The sequence below is a fragment of the Geotrypetes seraphini genome, chromosome 16, assembly GCF_902459505.1.
Source record: "Geotrypetes seraphini chromosome 16, aGeoSer1.1, whole genome shotgun sequence".
Classification (NCBI taxonomy): Eukaryota; Metazoa; Chordata; class Amphibia; order Gymnophiona; family Dermophiidae; genus Geotrypetes; species Geotrypetes seraphini.
The window spans coordinates 54,224,222-54,245,840 of record NC_047099.1 but is presented as its reverse complement, the minus strand read 5'-3'; the positions used below and the strand labels follow the sequence as shown (position 1 = coordinate 54,245,840).

Sequence of the window (21,619 nt, the reverse complement as noted above, 5' to 3'; positions counted from 1 at the left end):
AAGCTGAAATAATGACACACACACGAGCTCATCTCTGGTTCTCTCATAGTGTTTTATTCATAGTGTTTGTTAGTCACGCCTCATGCTGTGGACTGTCCCAGTGACAGAATTTACACTTGGATCTGTGGGTGTCAGGTCAAAACCGCGGAAGACAAAGGCGCGCAGCGCGGAGGCGCGCGCCGAAGAAAATAACTGTTTTTAGGGGCTCCGACGGGGGGTGTGGGGGGGAACCCCCACACTTTACTTTATACTGATCGCGCCGCGTTGTGGGGGGTTTGGGGGGTTGTAACCCCCCACATTTTACTGAAAACTTCACTTTTTCCCTAAAAACAGGGAAAAAGTTAAGTTTACAGTATAATGAGGGGGGTTATAACCCCCCCAAACCACCCACAACGCCGCCGCGATCTGTATTAAGTAAAGTGGGGGGGCTCCCCAACAATACCCCCCATCAGAGCCCCTAAAAACTGTCATTTTCTTTGGCGCGCGCCTCCGTCTTGCGCTCAGTTGTCGGCGTGCGCCTTTGTCTTCCGCGGTTTTGTCTATGAACCGGATCCGTGTTTCCGCCCTGCATGACGCCTAAACCTTTGCTCCCTGTAAAAAGAAACACCTACAGACAAATGTCCCACACTCCCCTTCCCACAAGGCCACCTAACAATTAGAAAATGCTTACTATTATATATACATACATAAAAAAGTTATATTGAAAATATATATTTTTTGTACAAAGTTTCTAGGGTGTGAGGTGTGTATCCCCCACACACTTTCAATATCACACTGTCCTCTCACCCTAACATGATGCCAAGCAGGGTATGCTGAGGCCTTGAGAGAATCCATCAAAGTGTGCTACTGTTAAGATGGTTTATTTTACCACAAGTTGTGCTATTTTTATTGGATAAATTGGGACCCTGTGCCCCTTAATGTCCTCAGTGCAACACAGCTTTTTCCTGAGTTCAACAGGCAGCCAAAGGCTGGTATACTTCTGGCATCCCATAGCTCTAGAACAAGTGCTTCTCCCCCATATTCCTTGCTTGGCACATGGTATAGTCCCTTGGAGACATTTGTTTGGGCGAAAGGGCCCATACGTAAATCCTAAAGCCTTAGGAAGTACGTTGGGTTCCAGTGGATCAAGACGCTTTACAGTTCCACCGGAGCTTCTCTGGGATCCAAAATTTGGATGCTGAGTTCACAAGCCCCTTTCAGCAGTTGAGCCTCGAGATAGTGCTAGAAAATTGAGAACCCCAGTTTCGGGGGGCTATTTTTGCACGGCATTTCAGTTTTCAGCGACCTCAGAAGAGGGCGCGGGCTAGGCGCAAACCCCGGGATTTGATTTTGGGGAAGGTGGCGCTTGGCTCACTCCGGTGCCGCACAGGAGCCGGCCGCGACGGAGATGGTGCGGCGACATTGAGGCCTTTTTTCCGCAGCAGAAAGTCCAGGCTGGACGCACTCATCGCATAAAAGACGTTGGCAGTGCGAGGAATGCAGAGTTCTGCAGAGAAAAAAAAAGGGATCATCAATTTGATCTAACGCTTTATAAGACTTTTTACATTTAAATTGGCGAGAGAAACACAAACAAAAACATAGTAACATAGTAGATGACGGCAGATAAAGACCTGAATGGTCCATCCAGTCTGCCCGACCTGATTCAATTTAATTTTTTTTAATTTTAATTTTTCTTTTTAGCTATTTCTGGGCAAGAATCCAAAGCTCTACCCGGAACTGCGCTTGGGCTCCAACTGCTGAAATCTCCTTCAAAGCTCACTCCAGCCCATCCACACCCTCCAAGCCATTGAAGCCCTCCCCAGCCCATCCTCCACCAAAAGGCCATAGACAGACACAGACCGTGCAAGTCTGCCCAGTACTGGCCTTAGTTCTTCAATATTTACTATTATTTTCTGATTCTAGATCCTCTGTATTCATCCCACGCTTTTTTGAACTCCGTCACCGTTTTTCTCTCCACCACCTCTCTCGGGAGCGCATTCCAGGCATCCACCACCCTCTCCGTAAAGTAGAATTTCCTCACATTGCTCTTGAATCTACCACCCCTCAATCTCAAATTATGTCCTCTGGTTTTACCATTTTCCCTTTCGCTTTGATTTGCATCGAACTTTGCCTTGCTAACTCCTAAAGTTAGCAGGATTAAACATTTGAATAGCAACCTAAGAGAGATTCAAATACGTTTATACAGAGAGAAAAACTTTCTCATTATCCACGTGATCAGCATTCACGAATTTGCTTATTCGTGCAAATAAAGTATAACCCATTTTCACTTATTCACAGTCATGCAGAGTATGCTCCCATAAGGATGAAGATATTTGTAGAGTTGTGCATAAGTTTTATAATGCCAAAAGATTGTTCTTTTAAAAAAAAAGTGTATTTTAGAAAATGCAAAATATCATAAACAAGCTGTTTTTTACAAGAAGGATACACAAAATGATGAATGTATGGTGTTAGGTAGCAAAAGCAGGGTCACGCAGGAACTTAACCCCCCTCTTCTCCCATAGGATCAATGGTTCCGTATTCGCACTTTCGGGGTGTTCTAGCTGTGGATATTTAAAACTCTGTACACGTGCTTAATGCAGTAGGATTTCAGACAGGAAGGGGATTTGTCTCCACACTTAGAATAGGGATTTAGAGGATGATCACTTCCAAAATTCACAGGAGAGAATACGTTCAATCACAAAAATCCACTATACGTACTCTATAATCGCTAATATATAGAAGCCCCCCTGCATTCACACAACCAAAGTTTACTCAATGCATAAAGGGGAAGAATAAAGAGAAAGGCCAATCGCACACACAGTCAATCAAAAAGCAGCAAATCAACACATTGAAAAGAAAAAAAGTGGAGAAAAAAACCTCAGATGAGCTTCAGGGGTTCAATAAAAACTCCACTTTTTAAAATCATATTCAAACAATCGGCCATTTCTTCTTCCAATCAGGTAATGCAAAGAGTCATTGCAATACTTGCAGGGAAAGATTCAATATACCACAAGGGCACAGTTAGTAATCAGCAGTGCGGAGTCAAAAACAAAAAATGCTAAAAAGCCACAAGCACTTAGCTGTTGTAAAGCGCTTCTTTTGCTGCCTGTATCCCCAAAAGCCTGGAATAATCAAAGGCTCAACTTCGTGCTAAACAAATGCTGTTAGCCCAAGACCCGATTGTTCCAGGCTTTTGGGGATAGTGGCAGCAACAGAAACGCTTTACAACAGCTAATTGCTTGTGGTTTTTTGGCATTTTTTTGCTTTTGACTGCGCACTGCTGATTACTAACTGTGCCCTTGTGGTATATTGAATCTTTCCCTGAAAGTATTGCAATGGCTCTTTGCATTACCTGATTGGAGGAAGAAATGGCTGATTGTTTGAATATGATTTTAAAAAGTGGAGTTTTTATTGAACCCCTGAAGCTCATCTGAGGTTTTTATCTCCACTTTTTTTTCTTTTCAATGTGTTGATTTGTTGCTTTTTGAATGATTTTTATTCTTCCCCTTTATGCATTGAGTAAACTTTGGTTGTGTGAATGCAGGGGGGGTGTCTATATATTAGTGATTATAGAGTACGTATAGTGGATTTTTGTGATGACCACTTCCTCCAAACATAAAGATAAGTGTCGCTCTATCTCACGGTATTGAATTTTGGTATGATATAAACTTTTATTAAAGAGACAGTAAACTCTGCACGATAAACAGCCAAATCCAAAAGAAAAGAGCAGCATGCCTGGTCTTCAAAAACCCTTTTTATTAACAATCAGTAGTAAGATCCATATAAAACAATCTTGTCAATCACAACAGCATGTGAAAAGTCATGGACTTGGCAAACACTAATAATAATAATAATTTATTCTTGTATACCGCCATACCCAGCGAGTTCTAGGCGGTTCACATCAATTAAATTAGGATCCGCGTTGAGATGCAGATTTACAACATTTTATCAGAAATTGAAAGATGAGGAAGGAAGAGGATAGAAGGTAGGGAAGAGAGAAGATATCCTGAAGGAGGCGAAGAAAAGTGCGAGGGGCGAGGTGTTATTGCAGGAGGGGGGGAAGGTTAAGGGTCTTGTTCGCTGAATAGGTAAGTTTTGAGTAAGCAGGACTGGTGCCTAGCATGGGCAAAAAACCCCTCCAAATCAAACAGAACAATCTAGCTCAAGACAAAGCCTTGTCTCCTTACCCCTGTCGTCAGGCATGAGCTGCACCAGCTCGTAGTTGGAAGCTTCTTGCAGGTCCTGGTTGTGTTTCTCCAACACCTTTGCAATCACAGCCGGCGTTTTATCCTGACTCGTCACCTGTGTACGCCAAAAGACAAGTTCACCACAGGCAGAACCACAAAACCTGTATTACCCATATCAGAGTCATATACTGCTAAAAACACAGGAATACATTAGACCAGGGGTTCCAAATCTCTTTTGGGAGAACATCAGCTAGTCAGGTTTCAGGATATCTACAATGAATATGGGGGAAGCCACTGCCAGCCCTGGATCAGTAGTATGAAATCTAATCTAATCTTTTATTTTTTTATATCGATTCATCCCAACAGGAGGGCTCGACTCGGTTAACAAAATATTAATAAAATTATACAAACAGAAACTATATCTTTTAGGCCAGAATTTTATCTTTTATGATTTGAAAAAGGATTATCATTAGTAAATTTCTGAAATAAATATGTTTTCAGTACTGTACGAAAAGTGGGTAGATGAGAGAGAACTCTAATTATAGAAGGAAGGTCATTCCAAACTTTTACGAATAAAATAGAAAATGATCGACAAGAACTGGCCATAGCTTTTATTCCTTTAATAGTGGAAAAGCCAAGTTTATATTTCTGAGAGCTCCTAGAATTAGAGATTTCTTGTGAATTAAATGAGACAGGAACCAAAGGAGAAAAAAATACCATATAAGATTTTGAAAATTACAGTTGCACATTTAAATTGGGTTTCTTCCAGGGATTGGCCACAGTTGGAGACAGGAGACTGGGCTAGATGGATCATTTGTCTGACTCAGTTTGGCTGTTCTTATGAGATAGGTTTTCATACTGAGAAGGCAGTGCATGCAAATCGCTCTCATGATGGATATCCTGAAAGTCTGACTAGCCACGGTTTCTCCAGGACCAGTTTAGGAGTCACTAAATTAGACATAAACTTGAGCTCCTCCTACTACTTGAGCTCCTCAAAGAAAACCATCAGGAGACTAAGGATGATCCAGAACACCGCTGTCCGCCTCATATTTGACCTGAAAAAATGGGACCATATCACCCCTTTCTACCACAAACTCCACTGGCTCCCTCTAGAATCCAGAATCATGTTCAAATTCGCCTGTTTTTGCTACAAAACAATATTTGGTTTATCCCCAAGCTACATCACCCCCCACTTCACCCTTAACCACAACTACAAGAACTCCCGTAAAATTCAACTCTTCGCCTTCCCCTCCCTAAAACTATGCCACTCAAAAAAATTCCTCAACAAAACCTACGCCTTCCAAGCCGCCAAACTAAACCCTTGGCTATCCCAAATGGTCCTCAAGGCCTACAACTACCTCGACTTTAGAAAACTACTCAAAACTCACCTATTTCGAGACCAAGACCCTTAATGCCCCTTTTCTATCCTCCTCCTTCCCCCCTTCTGATCTACTCCCCTCCCCCATCTCCCTCCTCTCCCCCCTACTTCTCTCCTTGCTGTTTGCAACTCTATGATCAATTTGATATGTAACCACTTGTAATCTCTGTCTAACTAATGTGAACCGCCTAGAACTCTTCGGGGTATGGCGGTATACAAAAATAAAGTTATTATTATTATTATAAATCACTGCTCCCTCCACTCCACATACTTCCCAGACATATCACATTGGCATTTTCCACTCGCAGGAAATGCTCACCAGAATGCTTTTGTACATGTTCCCATTCTCCAGGTCCATGCGTACACGGATAATGCGACACTCGCGTCCCTTGTCCTGGGGGGAGGAGGCGGGCCCTTCTGGAGATGGGAAGGTAGAGCCACAGGATGCAGATCGGCGATGCCCCTTCACAAAGGCTGGCGCAGGAGCCAAAGAGGCGGGCGATGGTGACGGGGGCGGTGCTGGGCCCAGGGGCGACAGCCCCACCTGATCCAAGGAGGATACGGAGGGGGATTTCATGTGCTGAAAAACGAGAATGAAGAGAGACGCAGTGTCAGAGGCGGAGGATCGCATTTGATGCGAAAGCAACGCATTTATACTGCGCAGAAGAAAGACCTGGCAATCTGCTTCTGTATTCTACCACAAAAACTTGAAGATGTTCATCAAGTTGCTACATGAGTCGATGGCATCTAACATTGCTTTTATGAAGAGATTCACTCAAGGCCTGTACTGTAGTTTTAACAGCAAAGCTATAGGATGCATAAATACAATTCACATAGTAAACGTAAAGATAATCAAATTGAAACAGGATTAACACAAAACAGTATCAAAAATATAAACATTTAACAGCATTGTAGAACAATCATATAGGCACTGCTGTCCTGGGATCAGTAACATTGAATCTTACTACTATTTGAGATTCTACATGGAATCTTGTTACTCTGAGATTCAGGAATCTTGCTACTCTGGGATTCTGCATGGAATCTTGCTAATCTTTGGGATTCTGCCTGGAATCTTGCTACTCTGAGATTCAGGAATTTTGTTACTCTGGGATTCTAGAATCTTGCTACTCTGGGATTCTGCATGGAATCTTGCTAATCTTTGGGATTATGCCTGGAATCTTGCTACTCTGAGATTCAGGAATTTTGTTACTCTGGGATTCTAGAATCTTGCTACTCTGGGATTCTGCATGGAATCTTGCTAATCTTTGGGATTATGCCTGGAATCTTGCTACTCTGAGATTCAGGAATTTTGTTACTCTGGGATTCTAGAATCTTGCTACTCTGGGATTCAGGAATCTTGCTACTCTGGGATTCTGCATGGAATCCTGCTACTCTGAGATTCAGGAATCTTGTTACTCTGTGGGATTCAGGAATCTTGCTACTCTGGGATTCTGCATGGAATCCTGCTACTCTGAGATTGAGGAATCTTGCTAATCTGTGGGATTCTGTCAGGTACTTATAACCTGTGTTGGCCACTGTTGGAAGCAGGATACTGGATTAGATGGACCTTCGCTCTGACCCAGTACACCTCCCTCCAATACCTACATGTGCCCACAGCAGCTCAGAAATGTCCTATCTACTAGTCATCCCCTTCTCTTAACTGCCCAGCGGTCTCAATCACAGCTGAGATGCATCGCTTGGTTCCTAGGCTGCTGAGTGAAGGATCTACACAGGGTAGGATTCTCAGAAAACGGGGGTTTCATTACCTTTGCAAGGCGGGACAGCAAGGGGTTCCCGCTGGGCTTCAACTGCTGTTCAGAGGCACTCGGGCAGAAGTCAAAGATGCAGTCGGAGGTGAAATTTGGGGAATTGGGTCTATCCCACGGAATAGAACTCACTGGTCCGAAAGAGGCAGCGATTGAGGCCAGCATGCTGGGAGTGGGAGAGATACAGAGGGTTACAAGCTGGAGGGGTACCTCATATCCGGTACCTGGTCCCCCACCAAACCAATTCTTTTAGCTGGAACTATGTGAACATTCACAACCTAACCCTCCTTCCTCGCCCTCCCCCCCGCTCCCCCTCTCTCTTACTTGGAGAGGGAAGCGATCACTACAGTGAGATTCAAAAGCTAGCTGCTCTCATCACTGTGGTGGGTTTCACAGGTTGGCTTCTCTGTACCACCATTCCCCATAGTGTGGCCCTTAGGAATATTTTTTCACTCGGAGAATAGTTAAGCTCTGGAACATGTTGCTAGAGGATGTGGTAAGAGGAGTTAGCTTAGGGTTTAAAAAAAAAAGGTTTGGACAAGTTCCTGGAGGAAAAGTCCATAGTCCGCCATTGAGACAGACATGGAGGAAGCCACTGCTTGCCCTGGGATCGGTAACATGGAATGTTGCTAGCCTTTGGGATTCCGGAATCTTGTTACTCTTTGATATCCTGGAATGTTGCTACTTTTTGGGTTTTTGCCAGGTAGTTGTGACCTGGATTGGCCACCGTGAGGACAGGCTAGATGGACCATTGGTCTGACCTAGGATGGTTGTTCTTATTTTCACCCCTTCCCTGGCCCTTACTCAGTGCAGTGTGTGATCACCACAGTGGGATTCGGAGGGCGGTTTGGCGCTACAGGCTCCAGCTGCGGCTCAATATCGCAGGACAGGTTGTGGCTGAAACAGAAGAACACAAATATGGGCTCATGCGTGCAGGAAACCAGAAACCCTCCCCCCATCAGCAAGCCACTTAAGCCCTCCTCAATCCAGGGACAGTAACTATCCCTCTAACCTGAGCAGGAGGGTTCGTAGACAAAACCACGGAAGACAAAGGCACGCGCCGACAACTGAGCGCAAGACGGAAGCGCGCGCCGAAGAAAAAGAGTGTTTTTAGGGGCACCGACGGGGGGTTTTGTTGGGGAGCCCCCCCCACTTTACTTAATACAGATCGCGGCGGCGTTTTGAGGGGTTGTAACCGCCTTCATTATACTGGAAACTTAACTGTTTCCCTGTTTTTTAGGGAAAAAGTGAAGTTTTCAGTAAAATGTGGGGGGGTTACAACAACGCGGCGCGATCTGTATAAAGTAAAGTTGGGGGGTTCCCCCCCACACCCCCCGTCGGAGCCCTTTAAAACAGTCATTTTCTTCGGTGCGCGCCTTTGTCCTGGCGCGCTTTTGACCTGACACCGAGCAGGAGTTCTTCAACTCCACTGCTGACAGTAGGGGGGTGATCCTTCAAAACTGTATTTTCAATCACTAGGAACAGGCACGTTTACTCAGTGGCGTAGTAAGGGGGTGAGGGGGCATTCCTCCCCGGGTGCCAGAACCCCCTTCCCTTCCCCCATAACTCAAGTTGAAATTGTTGTCTGCGCCGGTCAACAACGTGCTCTTCGGAACCCCGTCGGCTCTCCCGCTGACCTCACTTCCGGGTTCCACGCATAGGAAGTGACGTCAAAGGAAAGCCGAAGTGGTTGCGAGGAGCACGTTGTTGACCGCTGCGAGCGACAACTTCAACTAGAGGTATGGGGAAGGGAAGGGGGGGCGCACGCAGCAGGCGAGATCGGGGAAGGAGCGGGAGGCAGAGACGAGGGCGGGGGAGAGGCGCCTCTCACCCTCACTACGCCATTGGGTTCTTGCAGAGCTTGCCCGTCTCTTGCTATTCAAAATGTGAAACAGCACTCCCTGCTGGCAAGACCATAGGTGGAGGACTCTCGCTCAGTTGAAAGGGAACAGTGCATTACAACCTACTAGCAACGCAAGCAGCGAAACTTGGATCACCCCATCTCCAACATGCTGACAACAACAACTGACTTAAAATCATTTTGAAAAGAAATCAAAACCCTGTTATTCAAAAACTTTATCAAGAAATCATAACAAATCTCCATGTCTATCCCCACTCTTGTAAATTTCCCTTCAAAGTCTCAACCATGTAAACAGCACCCTAATTTGTAATTTTCCTGGAAATGTCCAGTTATCTTCTTTTGTAATCCGCCTAGAACTGCAAGGTACTGGCGGAATAGAAGTCACTAATGTAATGTAATTACCATTGAAGAAATGTCTCCTTCATCCTGTCTCATTTGAGGTAGGAAAAGCCTCACAGCCCTTAATTACTGTTGGAACCTGGCTTCGGGCGTCTCAGACCGTCCTTTCACACTGCCACGTCTGTTTGTAAAGATTTAAGGACTCCCTGACATACCTACGAGGAGTGATCAAAATCTACGATGAATGCTACTGCCAAGCGCCATCCAACGGAAAGGCAGGGATTTTCAATAAGGGAAGTGATGCGTCAAACCTTAATAACAGTGTGTGACAAGTTTCAGCTTGTTCGTTTATCCCACGCTTTTTTTAAATTCGATCACCGTTTTCCTTTCCACCACTTCCCTTGGGAGGCCATTCCAGGCATCTACCCAATCTGAGACTCTACAACCAGGCATGTATTCTTAGATATATTAGAGATTGGAATTTTTTTTCCACATCAGACTTTACAGACGTACAATTCCCAATATTCCACCTGCCTTCCTAGCCGTCACCGCCACACATTGAGCTGAGAGTTTCAACGGTTTTACAAATGATTCGATCGATTTTGTAATGGTTGTGAATCGGTTGAAGACGAGGAGAGGTTGGGATGTCCTTCAACATCAAAAACCTAACAGAATGGTGAAAGAGTACGCAAAATGATTCGATCAAGCAGGCGATTGACTATTAGGGAAATTTCTGAGGATCCGAACGTCTCTTATGGTTCCGTTCAAAACATTTTAACAACAGATATGAACACGTGAAATGGGCAAACAGTTTCATCCTCCATCATAACATAACAATCTGCTTCTATATTGCAGTAATGTGAAGCCCTATGCGGTTTACAAAAGCAAAAATAGTTACAATTGGATGGAATGTCTTAGTTGCCTCAATACTTAGTAAACAGATACGTTTTAGATGGTCTCCTAAAATCTTGGTAAGTACTAGAAGTCGTGATTAAAAGATTTAGATCTTTGTCCTGATAGGATGAGAAACGACGATGTTATCTTTTAAATTTACATCCTTTAAGGGATGAAAAAGTGAAATTTGCATGTGAGCGTCTGGTGTGTTTGCTATTGGCAAATGAAAATATGTTCACAAGATAATTAGGCATAAGTCCAAACATTGTTTTACAGCAAATACAACCAAACTTGAACTTTGACCCAAGCCTCCCCTGGCAATGAAAACATTGCAGCGTGTCCTCATCCGTTTTGTTCACTGGATCTGGCACTGTTCGAATTCTGGCTCTTTCCCAAAGTCAAAATGATCATGAAATATAGACGTCGGTCTGGGTCTGGTGCTGGGACCGCTCCTGTTCAATATATTTATTAACGACCTGGAGACGGGGACGAAATGTGAGGTTATTAAATTTGCTGATGACACCAAACTCTGCAGCTGAGTTAGAACCACGGAAGATTGTGAAGACCTGCAAAGGGACCTAACGAGACTGGAAGAGTGGGCAAAAAAGTGGCAAATGAGTTTTAACATAGAGAAATGCAAAGGTCATGCATGTAGGGAAAAAGAACCCGATGTTCAGCTACAAAATGGGGGGATCATTGCTAGGGGTGAGCAACCTTGAAAGGGACCTGGGGGTGATGGTTGACACATCACTGAAACCATCGGCACAATGTGCGACAGCCTCAAAGAAAGCAAACAGAATGCTGGGCATCATCAAAAAGGGTATCACAACCAGGACGAAAGAAGTCATCATGCAGCTGTATCGTGCAATGGTGCGTCCACATCTGGAGTACTGTGTCCAGTACTGGTGGCCGTACCTCAAGAAGGACATGGCAGTACTTGAGGGGGTCCAGAGAAGAGCGACTAAACTGATAAAAGGTATGGAAAACTTTTCATACGCTGACAGGTTGAAAATGCTGGGGCTGTTCTCCCTAGAAAAGCGGAGACTTAGAGGAGACATGATAGAAACCTTCAAAATCCTGAGGGGCATAGAGAAGGTAGACAGGGACAGATTCTTCAGACTGTGGGGAACCACAAGTACAAGGGGTCACTCGGAGAAACTGAGAGGGGACAGGTTTAGAACAAATGCTAGGAAGTTCTTTTTTACCCAGAAGGTGGTGGACACATGGAACGCGCTTCCGGAGGTTATGATAGGCCAGAGCACATTACAGGGGTTCAAGGAAGGTTTAGATAGGTTCCTAAAGGAGAAGGGGATTGAGGGGTACAGATAGAAGTAGAGGTAGGTTATAGAAATGGTCAGGAACCACTTCACAGGTCATAGACCTGATGGGCCGCCGCGGGAGCGGACCGCTGGGCGCGATGGACCTCTGGTCTGACCCAGTGGAGGCAACTTCTTATGTTCTTAGGACATCGAATTGGCCACAAGAGGGCGAAAAAGACACTCATGAAAGAGGACTTGCAGAACGGCTTCGGAAATTGGCGAGAACGATGGGTTAAGTGTGTTCAAAGCAAGGGGGACTATTTTCAGGGTGATTAACAACAACGTATCTCTTACTATAATAAATTTCTTTTCATTTAAACACTAGCTGATCACTCGGTGTAGCCCGGATATTTATTAATCCCAATCTTAATGTATCGATAGACTTGTGTTCAGTGATTACGCCTGGTAAAAAGGGAATTATTTGATTGTTTATTTTGTGGAAATCTTTAATTTTTAGCATGAAGAATGGCCCTGTCTATGGGGCTGAACTTGGACTTAAACGTCATTGGGACTGCCAGTATTAATCTCAGGGAGCCCGAAAACTATGCATAATACACTAATATCTGTCGTTTTTGATTATTTTTACATGTCACCCCCTTCCCACAAGAATGTCCCTCTCTATGGGGCTGAACTTGGACTTAAACCTCATTGAGAGCGTCAGTATTCATCTCAGCAAGCTTGAAAACTATGGGTTAGACACTAATATCTGTTGTTTTCGATTATTTTTACATGTTATCCCTTTCCCACCCCCACAGTACTTTTCCCCAGATAGTAAGTCATGTGTATACCAAGTTTGGTTGAAATCTGTCCATCCGTTTCAGAGTTATGCTGGAACATGCATACACACACACAAATACATCCGGTTTTATATGGATAGATAGATAGATAGATTCACCGTATTTTTTTGATCACACCTCATATGTCTAAAAGTCCAGAGACTCCCTCCCACCACCCATCTACAATACACCTGTTCATATCAGTCTGTCTGGGCCAGCTTAACCAGCAGGCAAACCAGGCAGTTGCGTAGGGCAGAGGCTTCTGGGAGTGGTAGAGTAGCTGCCTTTGAGGCCAAACAATAGGTCCTGAAAGCCATCCAAACGCAAAACCTGTACTTTTGCCTACTTAAGAGAATGCACAATTTTCAAACTATGACTTCTGGGAACTGTTTTTGTTATGCAAATAGACCTAAAACAAAGTATGACTATGTTTGTCTTGCACAGGATTATTGATATTGGGGTAATAATGATTGTTGAGTTTAATTGCCAAAATCTTGGCACGGAGTTAGGGGACTTGGGTAGGGTGTAGTGGACTCACCTGTTAGCCTCGCTGAGAGGCTGGAGACTGTGGAACCAACTCATGAAGACTGGATCTCTTTCAAATGTGTAATTCTTACAGATGGACTGAAGGAGGCGAATCTGAGTCAGAATTTCAAACTCCTTCCAGAGAGACATGTCATAAGAACAAGAGAATGGAAACCCTGAGTTTCAAGCGCTGAACGTCCGGTGGGAGGGGGAGAGGAGAGGGAAAGTAAGGGGAGGGAGAGAGAGAAAAATGAAAGAGAAAGGAAAGGGTCTTAAAACCAAACACAACCTGATTTGACTGACCTGAACAGTCAAATCTGAACTAGGAATTTCTAACACCTCTACAAACGGATCAAACCTGAAAATCTGCCCCAAGAGAAATGAACTCTGCAGCAAACATTCTACAAAGAATATCAAACATCGCCAAACATTTTTCTATATCACTCCAGGAAATCAAGGACTGCCACCAGAGGCTTAAACACAGAAAAGCAGTGGCCCTGATAAAACAGAACAATTTACAAAGCTGGGAAACACAGACAAAACTATTTAATCCAATTCTACTTTTTGGAAATTTACCTAAGACTTAGGGTTGCCAGATTTTACGACTGTAAAATCCGGACACCCTAGGCCCGCCCCCAGACACGCTCCAGACATCTTAGCCCTGCCACCAGGCCCGCCCATCTCTGCTCCAGTCCTGCCCTACCTCCGCTCCCCCGCTGCCTGCTTTGGTCGAGCAGGAGGCAATCCGTGCATGCAAGTGAGAGGAAGCTTTTCAAAATCCGGACAAAGTGCCGGGTTTTGTAAAGTTGTCCGGGGAAATCAGGACATCTAGTAATCTTACCTAAGATGGGGGCTAATTATATCAATCTATAAACAGGGGGCTACCACCCAGTGGCGTAATAAGGGGAGGGTGGGAGGCGGTCCACCCCTGTTGCTTTCTTGGTGGTGGGCGCCAGCACCTGTCCTCCTATCTGCCCTCCCGCTCCTTCCCACTCCAACCCCTGCCGCACATGTGCCTTCACTTTCTCCCCCCCGTACCGCTAACTCTTTGTCAGCGCACGAGGAGCAACTCCAACCTGCTGCTCGCTTAGGCTCTTCCTCTGATGTCACTTCCTGGTCCCGCACCCAGGAAGTGACGTCAGAGGGAGAGCAGACGCGGGCAGCAAGTTGGTGATGCTGCTCGCAGCAGGAAAGTTATAAAGGTACGGGGGAAGGGAAGGGGTGTGTGCGTGGCAGGAGGGGAGCCACTCACCCTCGCTACGCCACGATGTCCAGCAACCTGATTAATCAGGGGGATCTGTATCAACATCAACATCAATGAGGTGTTTTGAAATGGGCGTGGCTTGTCAAAAGCACGGAAGACAACGGCACACCGACAATCCCACGCCGACAATTGAGCACAGGACAAATGTGCACAGCTGCCTTGAGGCCTTCCCTTTTGCGCTCTAAGGGGAACCCCCCACTATACTTAGAAGTCCTCCCGTTGGAGGGGGAACCCCCCTTCTATGCTGAAAACTCCTGAAGAGCGAAAACGGGAAGGCGAACGGGAGTTTTCAGTGTACTGGGGGGGTTCCCCCCAACGGGAGCACGAGGAGTGTAGTCGGGGGGGGTTCCCCCCATATCAAAGTGGAAGCGGCAACGTGCATTTCTCCCCTCAAATTTTGGTGCGGGATTGTCGGCGCTTTTGATGGCGTACCATGGCCTATCGAGTCCGCCTGGCCCCTCCTCTACCTTAGAGATCCAACTTGTTTGTCCCAAGCTTTCTTGAATTCAGATACACTTTTTATCTCCGCCGCTTTCGCCAGGAGGCCATTCCAAGCATTCACTTCCCTGATCAAGTGCAAAAATCTGTACAAAAGTCAGATAAGATTCCTGCCAGAAACACCGACCATATCACCACCTACAGAAGTGTTAAAAAAACCCAAACAACCCACTCCCTCGGAGAGCATATCTGAATGTCTTTTTATGGACTTTGTCCAAGTGAATTCAAATAACAAACATGAGAAAAGGCCATGAAATAATCAAATATGCGTTTAGCTTTGAAAAAAGAATTCTCGGTTGTGCCTAGGTCTCCAGACTTAACTTCAAGCTACTGAGAAATGGCACGAGGGGGGAACCTGCCGATCAGTGAACTGCACTCGGTGTTTCTGCCCTCCAGTCCTCAGACCAGGGAAGTTCAGGCATGCTATATCTAGTGGAGGGGGGGGGGTTAACAAAAAAAAGGGAACCAAGAAAAGGGGTCAGGATTAAGAGGAGAAGAGCACATGAGGAGGAATTAAAGGCTTTAAACATACCTTCCTCCTTTTGTCAAAGTTAATGTAGCCATTCTAGAAAGAAAAAAAAAAAGATAATAAAGGAATGAAGAGAGATCTAATTTGACTCTCATTAAATTCTATAAGAATGCAGTCGCTTCCTCCCACCCCCCCATAATCCCTCACAAGGAGTCCACCCCTCGTTCTGGGTGTATGTTGGGGGGGGGGATTTCCTCACCTCCAGTTCATCTTTCGCTGCCGTGTCCAGCATCACCAGATCTTTCAGGAATGTGCCCAGGTATGGGATGACGCCCTGAAGGGACAGACGTGCATAAAGGGAAGAATTCCGTGTGAGGACAGACAAACAGACATGAAAAAGAAACACTTAACTTCTGCATCTAATTTTCTCTTTGCCACACTGTCCCTTCCCCTCTCTGTCCTTCTCCCTTGATTCTCTCTCCCTTCCCGTCCTCCTAACAGTCTCTTTTCCAGGGACATAGTGGCCATTTCAGCTGCCCAGGAAAAAAGGAGGCCACGGGTGACATTACAATGCCTTGGTTCATTGCCTCCCCTGGCCTAGATAGTCAGCTTCCACCCTCCTTCCAAAGATTCCCCCATCTCCCTGCACTTCTTCCTTCTCCCCCCCTCCCCGGGCCAAGCTTAGGGATTCTCTGCAATGAATTCCAATTGCTACTGCCCGAGCTGGCTCTGGGTTCAAAATGGCAACAGCGACATCTAATGGTAGTCTTGCAAGGGTCCTCAGATTGACATGAAGTGTAGAGCACTCACAATCATATATAGTGCTTGAGATATATTAAAACAGAGGGAAAAGACCACAAAATACCCCAGGAATCCAATCAATAGATTGAAACCATTTGGGGGTTAAGGTATCATCATAGGTCAAAACCTCTGTTAAAAATTTTAATTTAATTCATTTAAATATTACTAAGTTTAAATATTATATGTATAATTCAATGGTTAAATATCTGTTTCTCTCATACTGAAATGAGCAATCGAAAGCTGGCAACCATGGACTTAACCACAATAATATTCCTTCTGGCTATATTAAAACTATCGTCAAGCACTTATCTTTTACGACCCGACGGAGGCCCAATCCGTTTCGCACCAACGGGCTTCTTCAAAGGGAGTGATAAATCTTGCTAGTTTGCCAGTATCATTTAATCGTTGCTCAAGGTCGTGCAAGCCTCTGAGAGGTAAGGACGAGCCCCCTAGCGCTTCCTCTCGCCCTCCTCCAGGATCAGGCTCAGCCCTTTCACGCCTTCCTCCCGGCTTATAGGCAGTCTCTGGCTGCCTTTCTTTTCTCACCCCTGCTCTCTGTTCCTTGGGATGTTTCAGCTGTTTCTTCACGGTCAGTTCACCACTCCCAGGCTTCAAGGTTTCTTCCTGTGACTGAAAATAAAGGTAAAACAGCCAAAGTTCAAACCCGCCTGCAGAGATTACCTTAAATGAGAAATCTAATCCGTGATAAACCCTCTCGCTCATCCTACAGTGAAGGGATCAGAAAAGCTGTCTTTCTCACTTACTTTGAAGAGTAGTTCCCGAATCTGAGAGTAATTATCATTTTCAGAAAAGATCTGACACAATTCCTCATAACTGCGAACAGCATCTCTACGGAAGAGAAGGACAATAGGTAACAGGAGAGGAACATGGGGCAGGAGGTCAGGAAAAGAGACCTGGGAAGGAGCCCTAGCAAGTCCCAAGAAAACCTCTGGGAATAACCCTGAGAAGCAGTCCCACACAAGACTCAGAGATCGGGAGAAAAGCCCAAGGGACTAGTCCTCTGATATCACCACTAATACTTAATTTTTCAGCTGGTATTGTCTTCTGACATCGTCGTTAGTACTATGATGTCATTTTTTTGCTTGTTTGTTGATGTCATTAGTACTGTGACATCATTTTGCAATGTGTATTGTCTTCTGACATCATCACTAGTACTATGATGTCATTTTTTCGCTTGTTGACAGCTCACCACATATTAGCTTTCCCACGTATTCACCATTAAAGGACCCCCAGGGACCCCTGAAGAAGACTTTTTGTCGAAACGCGGACCGTGTTGGTTCCTGCATCCCTAGCGGACTAGATCCTTTAAGGCTTTTATGTGGATTCCTTTACTTTTATGTGGATGATTTTAGTGTACCTTTGGAACTTTGACATTTTCAAATAAAGTCCATTAAGGAACATCGTCATTCCACAGAGTTTCTTTTGGTTTCTTCTGGATTTTCTTCTCTGTGGATATTTTGGGGTCTTTTTTTTTTTTTTGTCATTAGTACTGTGACCTCATTTTGCAATGTGTATTGTCTTCTGACATCATTGCTAGCACTGTGATTATCATTTTTCAGTTTGCAATATCTTCTGACATAGTCACCACTAGTGTGATATTTTTCCGTGCACTACTGTATTTAAAAACGTCTGCGATGTCACCTCATCTTTCTATAAATTGACACATTTGGGATGGCAATAGGCATAGCACTGTCTCTTTGGAAAGGTGGGTTAAAAATGGAACACAATAGCCCCTGGACAGAGAGTTAAGAAGATGGTAATAGACTGAAGCCAGGGTGAGACCAGAGCATTAGGAGGAAAATGGTACATTGAAGCCAGAGTTCATAGTAAGATAGCAGGCTCATTATGGGGGGGGGGGGGAGGTTATGGGTGGATGACAGGCTCAGGCAAGAGGGTTAAAACATTGACTTTGGCCTCTTTCTTTACCTCGATGTCTCCTCCCAGGTTTTTTTCAATCGGTGGACAGGGTTGGACTGCAGGGCTGAGATGATGGCATAGAGAGAGGAGAAATTCTTCAGTGCTCGACACTCCTGAGTGGGGGGGGGGGGGGGAGAAAAAATTAATCTAAAATAACAGCAAAGAAAAGAGAGCGTGATCGGGGCTGAATTAACCACCCACAGGACCCGGGGCAAACTTCTGTGGATGAGCCTCCTGGTCCAGCATGTTCTGCCCCTCCCCTTCCCCCCAGGACCGCGTCCTTCCCCCCCCCTCCCCAGTCTAGCAACACAGCATAGTTTGGTTCCCCAGGATAAACAGCAGCTTAAAGATGTAGAACCACTGTAGGTCCATGCTGGTGTTTGCTCTGCCGGCCCCACCTCTCAGAAACAGGAAGTGATGTCGGCAAAGACTGAGGCATAATGCCATTTATTTCTTTGGTTTTATATCCCATCTTCCCTGGGGAGCTCAGAATGGGTTACAGGTTTACACTCATATTAGTATGTTTTTTATACAGGGTGTTGGCAAACATGGCATGGCAGGACATTGACAGAGATAACATAAGAACATAAGAAATGCCTCTGCTGGGTCAGACCCGAGGTCCATCGTGCCCAGCAGTCCGCTCACGCGGCGGCCCAACAGGTCCAGGACCTGTGCAGTAATCTTCTATCTATACCCCTCTATCCCCATTTCCAGTAGAAATTTGTCCAATCCTTTCTTGAACCCCAGTACCGTACTCTGCCTTATAACGTCCTCTGGAAGCGCATTCCAGGTGTCCACCACACGTTGGGTAAAGAAGAACTTCCTAGCATTTGTTTTGAATCTGTCCCCTTTCAACTTTTCCGAATGCCCTCTTGTTCTCTTATTTTTCGAAAGTTCGAAGAATCTGTCCCTCTCTACTCTCTCTATGCCCTTCATGATCTTATAAGTCTCTATCATATCCCCTCTAAGTCTCCTCTTCTCCAGGGAAAAGAGACCCAGCTTCTCCAATCTCTCAGAATATGACAGGTTTTCCATACCTATTATCAGACGTGTTGCTCTCCTTTGAACCCTCTCGACTAATGCCATATCCTTCTTAAGATACGGCGACCAATATTGGACGCAGTACTCCAAATGCGGGCGCACCATCGCCCGATACAACGGCAGGATAACTTCTTTCGTTCTGGCTGTAATACCCTTTTTGATTATACCAAGCATTCTATTCGCTCTCTTAGCAGCCGCTGCACACTGTACCGACGGCTTCATTGTCATGTCCACCATTACCCCCAAGTCCCTTTCCTGGGTACTCTTATTCAATAACATCCCTCCCATTGTATAGTTGTACCTCGAGTTTCTGCTCCCCACATGTAATACTTTACATTTTTCAATGTTGAACTTCATCTGCCATTTCGCCGCCCATTCTTCTAATTTGTTCAAGTCCCTTTGCAACTTTTCGCAGTCCTCTGTAGTCCGAGCTCCATTAAATAGTTTGGTGTCGTCCGCAAATTTTATTATCTCGCACTTCGTTCCTGTTTCTAGATCATTTATGAAGATATTAAATAGCAGCGGCCCGAGCACCGAGCCCTGCGGGACACCACTCGTGACCCTCCTCCAGTCGGAGTAGTGACCCTTCACTCCTACCCTTTGTTTTCTACCCTCCAACCAGTTTCTGATCCATCTATGTACGTCTCCTTCCACCCCATGGTTCTTCAGTTTCCGGAGTAGACGTTCATGGGGCACCTTGTCAAAGGCTTTTTGGAAATCTAGATATATGATGTCTATGGGGTCTCCTTTGTCCATCCGTTTGTTGATCCCTTCGAAGAAGTGCAATAAATTCGTTAGGCACGATCTTCCCTTGCAGAAACCATGCTGGCTGGTTATCAGAAGTTCATTTTTTTCAAAATGTTGATCGATGTTTTCTTTTATCAGTGCTTCTGCCATTTTCCCTGGAACCGAAGTCAGGCTCACCGGCCTGTAGTTTCCCGGGTCACCTCTTGATCCCTTTTTAAAGATGGGCGTAACGTTGGCTATCTTCCAATCTTCCGGGATCTCGCCTGTTTTCAGGGATAAGTTGCAAATTTGCTGCAGTAGTTCCGCTATCTCCTCCTTTAATTCCTTCAGAACCCTTGGATGTATGCCATCCGGACCCGGGGATTTGTCAGTTTTTAGTTTTTCTATCTGCCTACGAACGTCCTCAAGGCTCACTTCTATGGATGTTAATTTTTCTGCCTGACTTCCGTTGAAGAATTGCTCAGGTTCCGGTATGTTGGACGTGTTTTCGTTTGTAAATACAGACGAGAAGAACATGTTAAGTCTTTCTGCCACTACCTTCTCCTCCTTCACCACTCCCTTCCTGTCTCCGTCGTCCAGCGGTCCCACTTCCTCTCTAGCCGGCTGCTTCCCTTTAACATATCTGAAGAATGGTTTGAAATTTCTTGCTTCCCTGGCTAGCCTCTCTTCATACTCTCTTTTGGCTTTCCGAACCTCACGGTGACATTCTTTTTGATGCTTCTTGTGCTCTTTCCAGCTCCCCTCAGTTTTGTCCTTTTTCCATTTCTTGAATGATTTTTTCTTATTGCCTATCGCTTCCTTCACTGTTTTGGTTATCCACGCCGGGTCTTTTGTTCGATTCTTTTTACACCCCTTCCTGAATCTGGGGATATACAGATTTTGCGCCTCGCTCACCATGTCCCTGAAGAAGGACCAGGCATGATTTACCGTTAGCCATGTTTTGGAAGTGTTCCTAAGTTTCTTCCTTACCAATTCCCTCATTGCTTCGTAGTTTCCTTTCCTGAAGTTAAACGTTGTCGCAATGGATCTCTTGCCTTTTGACACTCCTACCTCAACCTTGAACTTGATCATATTATGATCGCTGTTTCCCAATGGTCCCACTACTTCTACTTCCTTTGCAGGTCCCCTTAACCCATTTAGGATTAGATCCAGAGTGGCATTTCCTCTCGTCGGTTCTCTAACAAGCTGTTCCATGAAACAATCCTGTGTAGCTTCCAGGAATTTTGTTTCCCTAGCGCATTTCGAGCTTCCAAGCCTCCAGTCTATCCCAGGGTAGTTGAAGTCTCCCATAATAACCGTGTTGCCGCTTTTGCATTCACGCTTCATCTCGGCTTCCATTTCCTCATCGATATCTCTGGTTTGCCCCGGTGGGCGATAAAACAGGCCCATCTTTATTTCAGGCCCTTTCCTTCCCGGTATTTTAACCCATAGAGATTCCGGCTTGCTGGCCGTCTCTGCTGTGTCCATTTGTGTGGATTGTATGCCTTCTTTTATGTATAGGGCTATTCCACCTCCTTTTTGTCCTGTTCTGTCCTGGCGATAGAGCTTGTATCCCGGTAGTGCTGTATCCCATTTGCTTTCCTCATTCCACCATGTTTCAGAGATTCCAATGATGTCGATGTCTTCTGCGTTGGCCAAGGCTTCTAGTTCCCCCATTTTGTTTCTTAGGCTCCTTGCATTAGCATATATGCACTTTAGATCCTGGTATTTTGCTGTCCTCCTTTCCTTTCCCTGTGCTTCGGTCCATATTTTCTTCTCTTTTGCTGCAGACATTGTAACCACTTCTTCTGGGTTAGTCGACTCCTGTAGTTTGTCCCTTGTTCCTTCCCAGCCATTT

The 21,619-nt window shown here is 45.2% G+C and overlaps 1 protein-coding gene across 2 annotated transcripts in view; it reads right to left on the bottom strand.

The window, feature by feature from the left end:
• Nucleotides 1-903: 903 nt before the first annotated feature.
• The window catches only part of RGL2 (ral guanine nucleotide dissociation stimulator like 2), a 69,399-nt gene continuing 48,683 nt past the window's right edge, over nucleotides 904-21,619 (bottom strand). For both annotated transcript variants that reach the window (XM_033924822.1, XM_033924823.1), the window contains exons 8-18: nucleotides 18,004-18,107; nucleotides 16,821-16,905; nucleotides 16,603-16,686; nucleotides 15,515-15,589; nucleotides 15,319-15,351; nucleotides 13,038-13,159; nucleotides 8,115-8,207; nucleotides 7,311-7,476; nucleotides 5,864-6,124; nucleotides 4,167-4,281; nucleotides 904-1,486 (exon numbers count right to left, since the gene is read on the bottom strand). In XM_033924822.1, the coding sequence (XP_033780713.1) occupies nucleotides 1,287-1,486; nucleotides 4,167-4,281; nucleotides 5,864-6,124; nucleotides 7,311-7,476; nucleotides 8,115-8,207; nucleotides 13,038-13,159; nucleotides 15,319-15,351; nucleotides 15,515-15,589; nucleotides 16,603-16,686; nucleotides 16,821-16,905; nucleotides 18,004-18,107 (1,338 nt within the window). In that variant the 3' untranslated portion in view covers nucleotides 904-1,286. The remainder of the gene's footprint in view (nucleotides 1,487-4,166; nucleotides 4,282-5,863; nucleotides 6,125-7,310; nucleotides 7,477-8,114; nucleotides 8,208-13,037; nucleotides 13,160-15,318; nucleotides 15,352-15,514; nucleotides 15,590-16,602; nucleotides 16,687-16,820; nucleotides 16,906-18,003; nucleotides 18,108-21,619) is intronic.